Raw genomic sequence first — 13742 nt, 5'->3', positions numbered from 1 at the left:
ACCGAATGATGAGACCCATTTTCAAAATTAAATGCAGCTCTTGAACACAAAATGAGTCCCAAGTTTAAAAATGAAGCAATAGGTCCAAAGCAATATTTTTATTTACTTAAGTACATTCATGTATTGGCATAAAAAAAGACGTGAAGCAGAGAAGCAGGGGACACAAAAAGACCAGTTGAAACATATTCACAAGTTTGAAGTAATGTCAAACATAACAGAGCTGATGAGAATGAAACAGTAACGATGATCGCAATGAGGATGATAGTTTCTACTATTCATGCTCAAAAATGAACAATGTACAACATATGATGATGATGATGATGATCGAACAAGCGACTTAATCCGCCAGTCTTTTAGCCGTGGCTTGTTGTGCGTGACCTTTGGTGTCTCTCTGACTGAGGGCAGTGCGCGACACCGTGGACATGCCATCTACAAACTTGGTCTTGAAAAGGACATTGGCGTTGGTGAACATGCCATCCTTGAGCGAGACCACCACAAACTGTTGAAAGAGTGTTTAAATGTTTAACAAATGGAACTTAACCATCAAGGCGGAATTCATGCAGGCATTTTAACGCCGTGCCAACCTGTGAATGTGTAAAATGCCTCCGCAGCATCTGCCCGATGTTTTGCGTGTGCGAGAGGTCCAGCGCGGCATCCACCTCATCTAAGATGTAGATTGGAGCGGGCTTGAAGAGCAGCATGGCTAGGATCAGAGACAAGGCCACCAGCGACCTTAAAGACAGATGTTTGACATTGTAAAAACAAAAGACAAGAATATGTGAGATTAAGTTCCTGCGCTTACCTTTGCCCCCCACTCAGCTCAGACAAGTTCTCCTTCCAGATACTGCCCAGGGCTACTTTGAACTCCAGACCGTCCAGGACGCCGCAGCCCTGCGGCGGGGCGAGTTTAGCTGAGGCTCCAGGCAACAGGGAGGAGAAAATGGACCCAAAGTCCTTGTTGACCTGGCAGATCAAACAATGCATGTGATTGGGGCTGAACGATTACAGGAAAAGGATTGAAATGCTCCCCCCGACAGAAATTGCAAATTCAATTCACGATTTTTTTCCCTCTCTCTCCAAATGAAGCTTCAGGACAATATTCACTATGAACAAAACCATTCATAAATAAGACAGAAATCATACCATATAAAATGAATGAAGTTTAAAAAAAAGTGAAAAGCAAATATTTCCTGTTAAAAAGGTAGAAAGAATCTGATTAATTCTTCTTTCTGCTTTTTGTTTGTTTTACTCGATGTGATGTACTTGCTAATTTGCTGTTCATAAGCAGTTTCAGCCAGATTTCTGTGAATAGCGTACACCAAAGCACTTTTCCTGTTGTTTGGCAACACAAAATATGATCTTAGTGATTAGCATTGGCTTCTTTTGCCCTCTGTTGCTACTTTTTGGCATTTAAGAATAATGATTCTTATTAAAATAATCTCATTTACTGCCACAGAAGTGAGATTTATTTCGTTTCAGGAGAGGATTTGCACCGCGGAAAATGTTGAGAAAACCTTTTGCCAGGCCACATTGAGAGCCACATTCTTCTTCTGGTCCAGCTCCTCTATGGTCTGCAGGATCTTGGCTTTGTCGTTCTCCACGATGCGCTTCTTCTTCATCAGGTCATTGTACTGCACACGGTGGCAATACATCAATCAACCAGTGATTTTTGATACGGTCTCTCAATAGTGCCATATGGCCAGTCGGTCTGGAATCAATCACCCACACTGAATTGGAGGTAAAACGTATTCCAAAGAGCCGTTCTATACATTTTCCCTTTGTGTTGTCTCACCCGTTCCTCGGCCTCGTTGAGCATGTTCATGGCCCGCTTGTTGACATTCCTCTCCAGCTTGCTGGTGGTCTCCTGGAGCTTCTTGAGGCGCTGGCCGGCCTCACGGGGGTTGTTGGTCTTGAAGTCGTAGGAGGAGTTGGGCCTCCCGAACTGCTGACGCTCGGACTGGATCCAGTCGTGCTCCTCCAGCATCCGGGCAACCTGTTTGGAAGAAGAACGAGGAAGGGATAAGAAGTGCGTGTGCTCAGCTAACAACTGACACACGTGAATGCTTGTATACCTCGCCTGCTGCATCCCGACTGTCTTTGAGGTGTTTACTGATGTTGTGTTCCAATTCCTTGATCTTCAATTGGGCTTCATTGTTCTGCTCTCGTATCTTGTCAGCTTCAGTGGTTTTCCCCTAAAACATTCATGAGACAGAAACAACCACTTCATGTAACACATTAAAAGGAGGCAAAGTAGAGGAGCGCTGCCAATTTCCCCCAATACTTCCTTAGGACAGTTATTTTGACAGTGATTCTCAACCGGTGGCTTTAAATACCCCTTCATGACATTTAACAGAAAGCTTCGCAAGTGGTGGTCCAAAAACAAATATTCACCTTGATTTCTTTGAACTGAGCCATGATGGCATCCTTCTGCTTGGAAAGTTCCTCCTGGGCCTTTCGAACGGCCTCCTGCACAACAACAAACACAATCTGACCACATGCTGTGCACCGGAAGAATTGAGTGTCTTTAAATCAGTTATACGCAATGTGAAATGTAGTGCAGTGGGAGGAGCATGATATATTTGACTATTAATTCTTGAGGTGAAACGAGTCCTTGAGTCCCTGTACGTTGATTAAAAATAATGGCTCAAAGAATGTTGTTGTTTTTTCTGCCATGGCTACACTGTTTGATTTGTGCTCTCAAAAGGAGAGTCAAGCCCACCGGAACAACAGTAGCACGCCGCCAATGCGCTGTGAAGGCCAACTTCAAAATAAAAGCCTGGCAAATAATACATGCAAATCAATGCAATAGCCTTGGGAGGCTTTTATGTTTGAATTGGCCTTCACGGCACATGCTGGGATGTTCCTGTAATCACTACTGTGATTCCGATGTCACGGCGTCGATGAGCCCAAAATGTCATCTGCCAATATTTCAAGACAGGAAAGATCGTTGGCAGCATTAGGAGCATTTTGTACTTGCATCATTTTTGTCTTGTAGTTGATCTATGTGGTTTTTAGTTTCCATGTGTGTGTTTGTATTTTTTTTTTTTAAAGCATCATATTTTTATATTTGCAGCATTCAGCTGTTAGCAGCCTTCGCTCCGGCCGGCCACCGTAAAGAACAATTATGAAAACATAAGAGTAAATAAGACATTTCACTTAAATATACATTTTCTTTTTTCGATAATCAACAGTTTCTTTGAAACATAAAATGTATATAGCAGCAAACTGTATTTTCCTCTCTAGAAACATCTTTTTTTTTTTTTGGTTGCACCAAATTCTCTCTCTCTCTCTTTTTTTTGCAGCAGTCCTGTGTTTGCAGTGTTCGGCCGTTTTCAGCCCATTTACCCCCGTATCTCTTAAACCTAGCAAAAATATATTTTAGCCAAATACTTGATTATTCCATAGAATTTTAAGCAGGACACTCAAATACTAAAATAATAGCTGCAGCCCTAATTCATTCTAAATTTCAATGTCTGGTCCACGCTCAATCATCTTGTTGTGTAACTGCTTGATCAATCCAAGCGTACCTTGTTCTGCGACACAGTGACGGCCATGCTGTCAATCTGCTCCTTCATGGCCTTGGTGGCCTCGTCCACAGCTTGAATCTGCTGCTCGTAACCCGCCTGCTCCCGCTGCAGCTCCTCCAACTCCAATGCCACCGCATCAGACTCCTATCAACCCAGACACCAACCAGTCACTGCGAAACGAATTTGGGACGTTCGAGGCAAATCCAGAGAGTGGCATGTGGGCGAACCTGCTGCTTCTGCTTGAGCTTCTCAATGGAGGCGTCAGCTTTGGCCTTGGCTGCATTCAGCTTCTGCTGGGCGGCTTTCAGGTCCTTCTCCCTCTCTGCCTCTGCGTTCTTCATCTTGTTCTCCAGCACCTTGAATTTCTCCTCCGCCCGCTTCTGCACCTCCTTGGTGACACGCAGAGTCTCCTCGCTCTCCTCTGGTTGCACAACATGTACACGATAAGAAAAAGTAGTTGTGTCAAGAAGGTGCGTCGTTTCAAACGCGTCCGACCGATGGCTTTGTGCAGCCTCTCAAGCTCCTCTTGCTGCTGGTGGAAGGAGCTCTGCTGCAGCTTGGCCTGCAAAATCTGCTCTTCCTCCACTTTCAAATCATGCTGCTGTTTCAGCTGACGATATCTGTAGGAATCAAGCGCAGAACAGAACATTTAGAGAACTGAACCAATTCCAAATAACTGATGAGAACATCGCCATCTATTTTGGAGTCTCATTACTTCTCAGCAGTTTCCTTCAGGCTGGCCAGTTGTTGCTCAGTATCCCTCAACTGGGCTTCCTTTTCATTCAAATTGCTCTGAACCTCCTTCACCTCCTGCAGGCTGCTTAGGACCGACGCAGACTGTGAACGAGCGCCTGGAAAAAAGAGAAAGGAACAAAACATTTGGAACGCCTGCATTATCCTATCAGTTCATATACAATGATTGGATCAAAAGTCCGCCTTTACAAATAGTTCTTTGTAAGAGATACTGATTTGTTTGGACTTCCAAATTGTTCCAAAACAATGATCAAGCCACATAAATTGTACTATATACACTGGTAGAAAACCAACTGAACCTCATATGAGCAAATAGGGTACTTGGCAACGGAGGGGAGGGGAGGGGAAAGTCCTCCATGAAAGCAGACTAATTATCTTTGTGCCGAACCAAAATGAGACTTTTGCAAACATCTCTCCCAAACAAGGCACACGTGTAGCTGAGCAAGAACCTGTAAATGCTTGGAAACTGCGAGTGTGTGCGCTTCCTCATTGCTCTCACCTCCACTCAGAGTCCCCTGCGGGTCAAAAATGTCTCCTCCAAGAGTGACGGTCTTGGTCAGCACCTGTTTATCAAAAGCCACCTTCTTGGCGTTGTCTAGAGTGTCACACACCAGGGTGGAGCCAAACACATACTCCATGGCTTTGCGCAGCTCCGGCTCATAGCCCACCAGGGACAGAGCCGTGTGGACGTTGTCTTCTCCCACCTGACAGAGGAAATGGACAGTCTCTTAAGTACAGACTGGTTGATGACACATGAGAAAGATTCGATTTGCTCACCAGGCTCTTTGCAGAATTGACCACTCTGTCACTCAGTGTCTTGGCAGAGATCTTGTTCAGGGGAATGATGGTGTACCTCCGCTGCAGCTCCCCCTTCTCCAGCAGCTTCTTACCTGTCACCTACACACACACACACACACCCTTAGAGTTAAATATGAGAAGCCACGTGTCTGAAGTCAATCCACGCACAGTACGCTCACCTCTGTGTCAACGACAATGTTATAAAGTCGGCCGCCGGCGACCACCTCCAGGGCAGTCGCATAGGAAACGTCGCGTACTGAAATCAAGTTGGCCAACAGTCCTTTCACTTTACTGCGGTCCCATCCACGTTCGGGGTCTCTGAAAGACATTTTTAACAATTTCGAACTGCAATTAAAGTAGTGAATAAAACGCACATGCAAATAGATGCCTCAACTCTTTGTTCTACTCACACAGCTCAGTTCATGTGACTTACTTGTAGTCAAAGCGAAGGTTTGGGAAGCGAGACACAAGCCGCTCGTATTTCTCTTTCAGACTTGCTACCTCTCTGGACAGCTGTATTTTCTTCTCCAGAAGACTCTCCTCCTTCCCATCTGCATTAGGCACAAATCGTTCAAAAGAACAGTAACTGCCAAGCTCATAAGACGCTTAGGCAGTACCTTCATATTTGAGTTTAGCGAGCTCGGCCTCCAATTTCTCCTTGCGGTTTTTGATAACCTGCAGACTATCCTGATCCTTCTTGTAGCCGCTGTCCATATTTTTCACCTCGGCCTGCTTGGTCTTCAGTTCAGCTTGGGCGTGCTTCAGCGTCATTTGGGCCTTAGAGGAAAGGACAGAGGATGACCATTTAAGATATCTTTGATCAGGCTACAAAAGGGGGATCTTAAAAAAAGAAAAAGACAGAGAGCGGTTCCCTGAATGCTGTTGAAGTCTCTCACCTGCTTGGCTTCAGTGTCGGCCTTGCTCATGTCATTCTTACAGGCCATCATCTGGCCGGCCAGCGTGGCTTCCTCTCCATCCTCATTGGTGGACAGGCCGGCAGACACGGCCTTAAAATGCTGCTCGGCAGCCTCAAGGGCCGCGCCATCTTTCTGGCCTTCCTCTTTTAGAGCCTGAAGCTGCTCCGTCAACTTGGACATCTCGTTTTCTTTCACCAACAGCATCTTCTTGTCCTTAAATATATATACAGTATATCGCATCAGCTTTGATTAAATCACATGACTCAGCTGTTAGATCATCATTACCATAAAGTGGATGGGTAAACATTTCAAACGGCGTCTTGATACTGACCTCCTGCATACTCTTGACAAGCTCCGCCTGCTTCTTGGTTTCATCCTCAAAGTTCTGTTTTTTCACATCGAGAGCACTCTGAGCTTTCGCGTCCACACGCTGCACGTCAGCTAGCGTTTCCTCCAGAGATTTTAGCACACTGTTCACTTCCTGAACATCAGCAAAAAACAAAAACAGAATGCAAGCCCAGAATGAATGCTTTTTTTCTGGGGCCTATTTCTCAGAATGGCAAACTCTCTGTGGGCATACCTGGTCTCTTTTGTCTTTGAGTTCCTGAATCTGCACAGAAAGCTCACGGACTTTGCTCTCGTTCTCAGCCAGGGTAGCTTGCATCTCGGCAATGTTGTTCTGCATCACTTTCAGATTCTCAGCAGACTTTAGTTTGGTCTCCTCGGCACACAAGAACTGCCAGGCCACGTAAAGGCGCGACAAGTGTTCGATCTCACGCATTAGTTTCTGGTACTCCAGGTAAGACGATCGCTCCTGCAGGGTTCATGCATCTTGTTCAGTGAGATCTATGCAATTATTCAAGCTTTTAGCACGTAACTGGGTTAAGAAATTCACAACAATGCACCAGGGCTAGATCCAAATAGTTTGAAAGAAAGAGAAGAAATGAATGCATAGGTTTAAAAAGCTCCTCAGTGGCAAAGCGCAGGACACGCTGAAGAGACTGGAAAAGCTGGATGAAAGGGCTGGGGAGATGGAAGTCTGGGCTGCCTTGCTAAAGCTGCTGCCCCTGTGACGCGACCCCCGGATAAGCGGGAAAAAAATTGTACAGATGGATGGAAAAAAAAAAAAGTAAGCTACTCAAATAAGCAACCAACACTTTTTCCAATTTAAGACTTTAAAACACTAGCATTTAACTTATGTGTGTATTGTGTGGGTCGACATACCTCAAGTAATTTCTGCATGGTTGGAGTAATTTCCTCATCTAAAATCTGAAAAATTAAAAGTGTAAATGACAACACACTTTCTTTGTATTTTACAGGACACTGTTGTAAAGTTTTGGGAGCCGACATACAGTGTGGATCTCTTTCAGCTTGGCCTCCTTCTTCTCAATGGTCTTCTGGGCGCTAATCTTTTTGCATTCATACATTCTGGTCCCTGCAGCTTCCTCGATCATGGCAAGGATCTGCAAGAGCACAACAACATTACTCCTTTATGCCATATCGCAAAACAGCAACTGTTTGGACGTGTTCGGACATTACCTCTGGTGGCTTCATATTCAAAACTTTGGTGATCCTTCCCTAAAGATTTAAGTAACACATGTTGGTATCACAAATAAACAGAATAAAAGGGAAAAGTGAACAGAAGGCTTACCTGCATGATGAGAAAATGAGGGTTGTTGACATTGAGGCCAACAGAACAGAACAAGTCCTGGACTCTGGTATTGTTAGCATTGACTCCATTGATGAGATACTTGTTTCGGCCACCAATTACAACCTTAAAGAGACAGTTAGACACTACTAAGCACAAAGTTGGCAATATTCGACTTCCGTGTGCAATTTTCACAATTAACCTAAATTTAACACTGTTCAGGTGAACTTAATTTGATTCTCTCATGACCAAATGGTTCAGTCCTTTTTGCGGTCTTAAGAATGATGCTCAAATGTAAATAGCACGATGAAGATTGAGTCCATTCATGACTCAAACCCCTGTTGTAAACTTTGGTGTTCAGCAAGTTTGTGCAAATAGTATGAAAATTGTTAAGTTTAGAGAGCGACAAAATTAATTTCACCTGTACAGTTGTAGTTTTACTCACCTGTCTGGTGACTGTGATCTCATCATGTGTTTCAAAGCCCAAAGGACTTTGACTTTTGTTTGCGTTGTCAAAAGTGATGGACACAGTGGCCTTGGTGATACCTCCTTGCCCGTTTTTGTAGACCAGGTCCTGGAGGTTGGAGGCTCGAACCTTTCCAGTGGAACCACGAATTTATTCACACAACGCATAAAAATGCCACATATGTGACTTTGAGAAGGATCCCCAAATGCCACTTACGTGAGTAAGGTTCGTAATGCCCAAGAGAAAACATATGGAATCCAAAATGTTCGATTTGCCGCTACCGTTCAGCCCGGTGATGGCGTTGAAGAGCGGGTCGAAGCCGTTGATCTCAGTCCGTTGTGCGTAGGATTTGAACCCTTCGATGATAATTGACTTGATGTGCATCTCTAAGCCGCCCCTTCGATGGTGCCCTCAGAAAATGAGTCGTACTTTTCGCCACAAAATAACAATTTCAAGGTTTTCCAGTGAGTATCACCGACAGCACTGTTCTCATAACTTGAATTTTGGCGGCAGTAATAGAATCACGAGGCACTCTATCTGCGCCGGTACCAAAAAGAGCACAAGTACAGAATTTTAGTTATGATAACACAACAGGTAAAATTAGAAAACGTTTTAAAATGTTAAACCTTGAAAAAAATTGAGTGAAACTATTTCACTCATTTTTCTTGGGTGTTTCTTTAACTTGTATTTGTCAGGCATATTCTGGGGCAGCTAACATAGTTTATTTGGCTGTTGTTAGCCTGTCAACCGACGTGCCTACACTGCGGCCATGTTGGGAGGGACAACCATTGAAATTCAGTTGTAACTTGCTTGATACTCAAGCGAAGTTCATTGTTACGTTACCCTTTTTTGTCAATGCAAAAACGTGTGCTTTGTACGTTATCTTTTTTTTTAATCTTGGCATCCATACCAATAATGCATAACGCCTTGGCGCCTCCTAGTTTACCGTCGTCAAAAGGACGCAATTCAAAAGGGGCGTGTCGTGTTGTTCATATCGATTGGTGTTGATGCAGCATGCGCGATGTTGAATGAACTCAGGCGTGTTACGCATTATAACCACTTTGTTTTTGGGGCGTATTATTTTTTTGTTACATGATCGGTCAAAATCAAAAAAATATGTAATAATAGTAAATGTAATTCTTATCACTAAATTTACATAACTGAACTTTTATTATCAATAAAGTGAGTTAACTAAACACGTTTCGTCATCATTAAACATAATAATAACGATCGCTCACCAATACAGGAGCAATTCTAGTGGTACTATACTAAGAATTTATAAGAATACAACTAAAATTTCACAGTTTGCGCTCTGACAATGACATCATCACCTTAAATGATTTTGACTTGCTGTTTCAGAAGCTATGAAAGGCATTTTGGTGATGAAAAGTCTGTTGTGACTATCTTTTAATGTAAATTATGGACGATGGATCCTCTCCCAGGACCACCAGAGTTCACCCAGTACCTCCCGTCCCTTCAGCGGAAGACGGTGCCAGTTTAGGTGGTGGAGCTTCAGACAGAAGTCTGTTGTTCCTCTCTTTCAATTTTGCGGAGAACTCTTGGGCGAACCCGCTGTCTTAATCATCCTTAGACCCAGCCTCGTCAATATTTTTGAAACAGATGTTATGCTTCCTCTACATTTTAACTGTTATTGACCATGGTGAGTTTTCTCAAAAATCCTGAAAAGTGGTTGCGAAGGAACCCCAGCATAGAAATAATAACTCGTAAATATATATATTTTTTAATACAATAAAATGGCAGTGAGGGAATAATTTACACATTCACACACAGACAAACTTAAAAGGCCAAAACCATTGTGAATCTATGTAAACAGTGTAACAACACATCAAAACTTGAGAACTGTCAAAATGAACGGCTCTGGAGTTCTAAATGGCGCCCTTGTATGGTTGACAGCTACATTATGACATCAGCAGGAAGAAAATGCAGAGAACAGACTTTGGTGCTATTTGTAACTACAAATGTATCCCTGAGAATGTTAACAACCCCACTTCCTCTGCTGCTCATCAAAGCGGAGTTAAACCATGAAGTACCTGTATATCTGGGCAGACACACAGCAGTGATAGTTTGATGTACTGTCCTCTCTCGTCTTCTTCGATGTCTTGACGAATATAAGCAACCACACCTGGCAATACCGGAAAGGGCAGTGCATCATGAGATTTTACAGGAAATACACCACACCGCTTTGTGCACATTCTGTATTCCATAAGTACACATACTATAGTGCAGTATGGTGGGCCTCGTGATTAGGACGTCTACCTCACAGTTCAGTTGAATCTCAGCTCTGGCCTTCTTGTGTGGGTTCTCCAACTTTTCTCCCTGTGTTCACCCTATGCTTGTGACACTTGAGCTTCCTCCCACATTCCAAAAATATGAATATTAGGTTAAAGATTGTAAATTCGACATCAGTTTGAGTGTTTGTTTGTTTGTCTATATCGCCGATGTCGGGCCAGAACCTCCTGTCAAAATTTGGAAAGTCATTTTTTCACAAATCTATACTATTCGTGCGCCCACACATGTTGGGGTTACTTTTACAAATTATTGACCAATCTAAATGGTTGAAAATTGGCTCATCTCTTTGACAATACATTTTTAAACAAATGAAGCAACATGCCGTTTTTGGGGAGTGCTGAAAAGTGATTATTTTGAAGATACTGACACCAGCAATATGTGCCCTGCAATTGTCTGGCGACCAAGTCAGGATGTACCCTGACTCTCAACCAAAGTCAGCTTGGGATCGGCTCAAGCTCACCCATGACCCTAATGACAGGAAGCAGTACAGAAAATGGATGGTACTAGATAGTACATTTACAGGACATATTCCTTGCGGATGAACTGAAATGCATGACTTGTCTCTAAGAACCAATACCTATAATCAGTACAGACTGTGAATGGTCATTTTAAACAGAAAAAAAATAGCTAGTTACAACCTGCATTCATCATGAACGTGCATTCAGTTTTATCGAAATGTATCACCTTACCAAAGGCTCAATAATGCAACATAAGCTCCATTCAATTAATTCTTCCTTCTCAATGGATGCTATGTACTGTATGTGCAGTGAACATGTTCACGCACTCTGACCTGAACACTCACACAAACACGCACAGTGACACACCCATACCCCCCAGCCCCCAACACACACACACACACACACACACACACACACACACACACACACATCATTTTGACTCTCGATCATGTTTCCAGAGGCACAGGGCACATGGACAGACACACCAAGTTGAACGCATAGAAACATATCTGTGATAGCACCACACAGTCTCCTCTGTTGGAATAGAACGATGTGGGCTTGATGTAGGCCCAGTCAAAGTTGTCCAGGTTCAGCGACCTCTGACAGTGCTGTTCACTGAGAGGAACCAGAGCACGCACGAATGCGTATTTGGCCGAGCAGCTGACAGCGTGTACTGTACGGACCTTGTCAAAGTGGAGCAAGAAACAGGGGTCATCCTGAGGCAGAAACACATACCGTACATAAGACTCAAATGTCATGTGACAGTTTGATTATTTTTAAAACTTTTAGATTTTAAATGATTTTCGATGAATTCAAACATATTTATAATTTAAAAATTACGTTGAGTTGGGCTGTGGCTGGAGCAGTGTCATCATATTGGGATGAAAAATAATACTTCACACCATTAACAATTTCCATAACAGCTCATATAATATTCTGATTTCAACAAGTCCTTGGCTTGCTGAAACTATCTCATCTGTTACAATATTATATAAAGAATTTTAAGAAGCTGATTAATTATTTTTTTTTTGCAACTGAGAGTTAAACAAAATACCAAAAAAAACCCTGATCCATATCCAATGCCTCCAACAATATAATGTTGTTGTAGGAAGTTCGATGTATAAGAACTTGAATTAATTTGTAGAGCTATCAGAGTTAAGCAGTGGATATGGTAGAATACTTCTGGATCAAAAGGGTTTCTTTTGAATCTGTTTTGTTCATGTTTATTGCAACGAAAAATCTTCCACAAGTGTTTGAATGCAATTTGATGGATGTTGTACAAGTCATATTAAATGATCAAACAGGAGAATGGGTAATTTACAAACAAAGAGTTTACTCCCAAATGTGCCACAAATTTTAAACAATGAATTAAGCCAATCTTGTGGTCCGTGCAAAACATCCTCAAATATCTATCTAACTTTCGTTATGTTGTTGATTGAAACGATACGGTAAGTCATGATAAAGATTACCACATCAGGGTCTCGCCCATCCACCAGAGTCAGATCTTGCAGGGACCAGATTTCTGTCCTCCTATAGCACTCCTGGATACTGGAGCGTTTGGTGTGGCCCCTTTTGGATCCAGATTTAAGGGGAGCCTGTGTCATCTGGCACCGCACAATGCATAACTGCACAAGCCTTTTTCTGTTTCCAACTGCAGAAACACACAACAGTTTGATTCCCATGAGTAAGTCAAATAATTAGCCAAGGTACAAATAAACATAGTCCTAAATAAAAACCTCTCTGGTAGACAAATGTGAACATTACTAGCTTTCTTAGGCTTGAATTTCGATGTGGCTCTTTGCATAGGATTGTGCATGAAGTGGCTGTTTGTTACATGGAGTACAGTCTTGAGAGTCCTGAAAATGGATGACTAATGGCCAGGGAGAAATAAATCCAGTGTGCATGTGCATTTTATCATCATTCAACAGTTCTTGAGACGGGCGAATAAATGTCAAAGATGCTGTTATAATTTCAAGCAGCAGCAAATAAAGTTTCTTACTTGAGACGCAGAGGAAATGTCGTCCAATCTCCGGTTCTTCAATCTCAATAAATTCCATCAGTCTCTGTTTTGCAGGTCGAAATAAAACCCTTTGCATCTCCTCCCTCAGAAGAGACGACATCACCGGAGTGAAGAGCGGACCACAGTCAAGGCTGAATAAATAAATGTGGGCAACAAATATAGCAAGATGAAATGACAACACCTGATAGCAGATGGTGGGGAGGGCAGGATGTTTGTTCTTCTCTGGTTGGTGTGTGAAATGAGTGCTTCCTCAAGAACACACACACACACACACACACACGTACACATGCATACACAAACACACACATACAGTCCATGCTCCACTCTTTACGAATCAGGTGTGATCGTCCATGTCTCATTACTTTACTATTGTACTGTCTTCATGAAAACTCAGCAGGGACTGAACAAAAAGAGGAGCAATAAAGGCCAAACCCTTTCTCTTTTTATTGTGTCACAGAAGCCGCATTGCAATGATCATATTCGCGATCATTACAGTTTCCCCACCAGTGTTCTACAGTTATTTCTCAAATGCACATCTGGAAACACAGTAGAAAGTCTTACTTTTCTAACAATAACATATGATACAAATGAAAAAGTACTCCCAAAGTACTACTAAGTAATCACTGTTCTTAAGTTCTAGAAATGGTTTAATCCATATTTCATTTGAATTATCCATCCATCCATTTTCCGAACCGCTTGATCCTCACTAGGGTCACGGGGGGTGCTGGAGCCTATCCCAACCGTCTTCGGGCAGTAGGCGGGGGACACCCTGAATCAGTTGCCAGCCAATCGCAGGGCACACAGAGACGAACAACCATCCACACCCACACTCACACCTTGGGACA

The 13742-nt window shown here is 42.9% G+C and overlaps 2 protein-coding genes across 2 annotated transcripts; both read right to left on the bottom strand.

The window, feature by feature from the left end:
- Positions 1-83: 83 nt before the first annotated feature.
- Positions 84-8594, bottom strand: smc2 (structural maintenance of chromosomes 2). The gene is made up of 25 exons (XM_086121108.1): positions 8326-8594; positions 8089-8238; positions 7647-7769; positions 7535-7573; positions 7348-7458; positions 7220-7264; positions 6576-6809; positions 6327-6476; positions 5975-6208; positions 5696-5855; positions 5512-5629; positions 5258-5396; positions 5058-5177; positions 4780-4984; positions 4243-4378; positions 4023-4147; positions 3755-3948; positions 3528-3671; positions 2392-2466; positions 2073-2192; positions 1793-1993; positions 1515-1631; positions 803-963; positions 585-732; positions 84-499 (listed from the first exon to the last, which is right to left on the bottom strand). Exons 1-25 carry the CDS (start codon positions 8491-8493, stop codon positions 338-340), a joined length of 3579 nt encoding a protein of 1192 aa, XP_085977234.1. The 5' UTR covers positions 8494-8594; the 3' UTR covers positions 84-337.
- A 1285-nt stretch (positions 8595-9879) lies between these two features.
- exoc1l (exocyst complex component 1 like) lies at positions 9880-13082 on the bottom strand. The gene is made up of 3 exons (XM_086120305.1): positions 12877-13082; positions 12347-12528; positions 9880-11593 (listed from the first exon to the last, which is right to left on the bottom strand). Exons 1-3 carry the CDS (start codon positions 12995-12997, stop codon positions 11324-11326), a joined length of 573 nt encoding a protein of 190 aa, XP_085976431.1. The 5' UTR covers positions 12998-13082; the 3' UTR covers positions 9880-11323.
- Between the last annotated feature and the right edge of the window lie 660 nt (positions 13083-13742).

The sequence above is a fragment of the Hippocampus guttulatus genome, chromosome 9 (genome assembly GCF_054856545.1).
Source record: "Hippocampus guttulatus isolate MCC_2025c chromosome 9, RoL_Hgut_1.0, whole genome shotgun sequence".
NCBI lineage: Eukaryota > Metazoa > Chordata > Actinopteri > Syngnathiformes > Syngnathidae > Hippocampus > Hippocampus guttulatus.
Note: the sequence above shows the minus strand (reverse complement) of the source record. Positions and strands in the feature narration are given on the sequence as shown.

Coding starts and splice junctions, on each gene's coding strand:
- exoc1l (XM_086120305.1), bottom strand. CDS start 12,997: ATGTCGTCTCTTCTGAGGGAGGAGATGCAAAGGGTTTTATTTCGACCT. Junction 12,529..12,876: donor ACATTTCCTCTGCGTCTCAA/GTAAGAAACTTT, acceptor GTGTTTCTGCAG/TTGGAAACAGAAAAAGGCTT. Junction 11,594..12,346: donor ATGGGCGAGACCCTGATGTG/GTAATCTTTATC, acceptor TTTCTGCCTCAG/GATGACCCCTGTTTCTTGCT.
- smc2 (XM_086121108.1), bottom strand. CDS start 8,493: ATGCACATCAAGTCAATTATCATCGAAGGGTTCAAATCCTACGCACAA. Junction 5,856..5,974: donor CCGACACTGAAGCCAAGCAG/GTGAGAGACTTC, acceptor CTTTCCTCTAAG/GCCCAAATGACGCTGAAGCA. Junction 1,994..2,072: donor GTCGGGATGCAGCAGGCGAG/GTATACAAGCAT, acceptor TCTTCCAAACAG/GTTGCCCGGATGCTGGAGGA.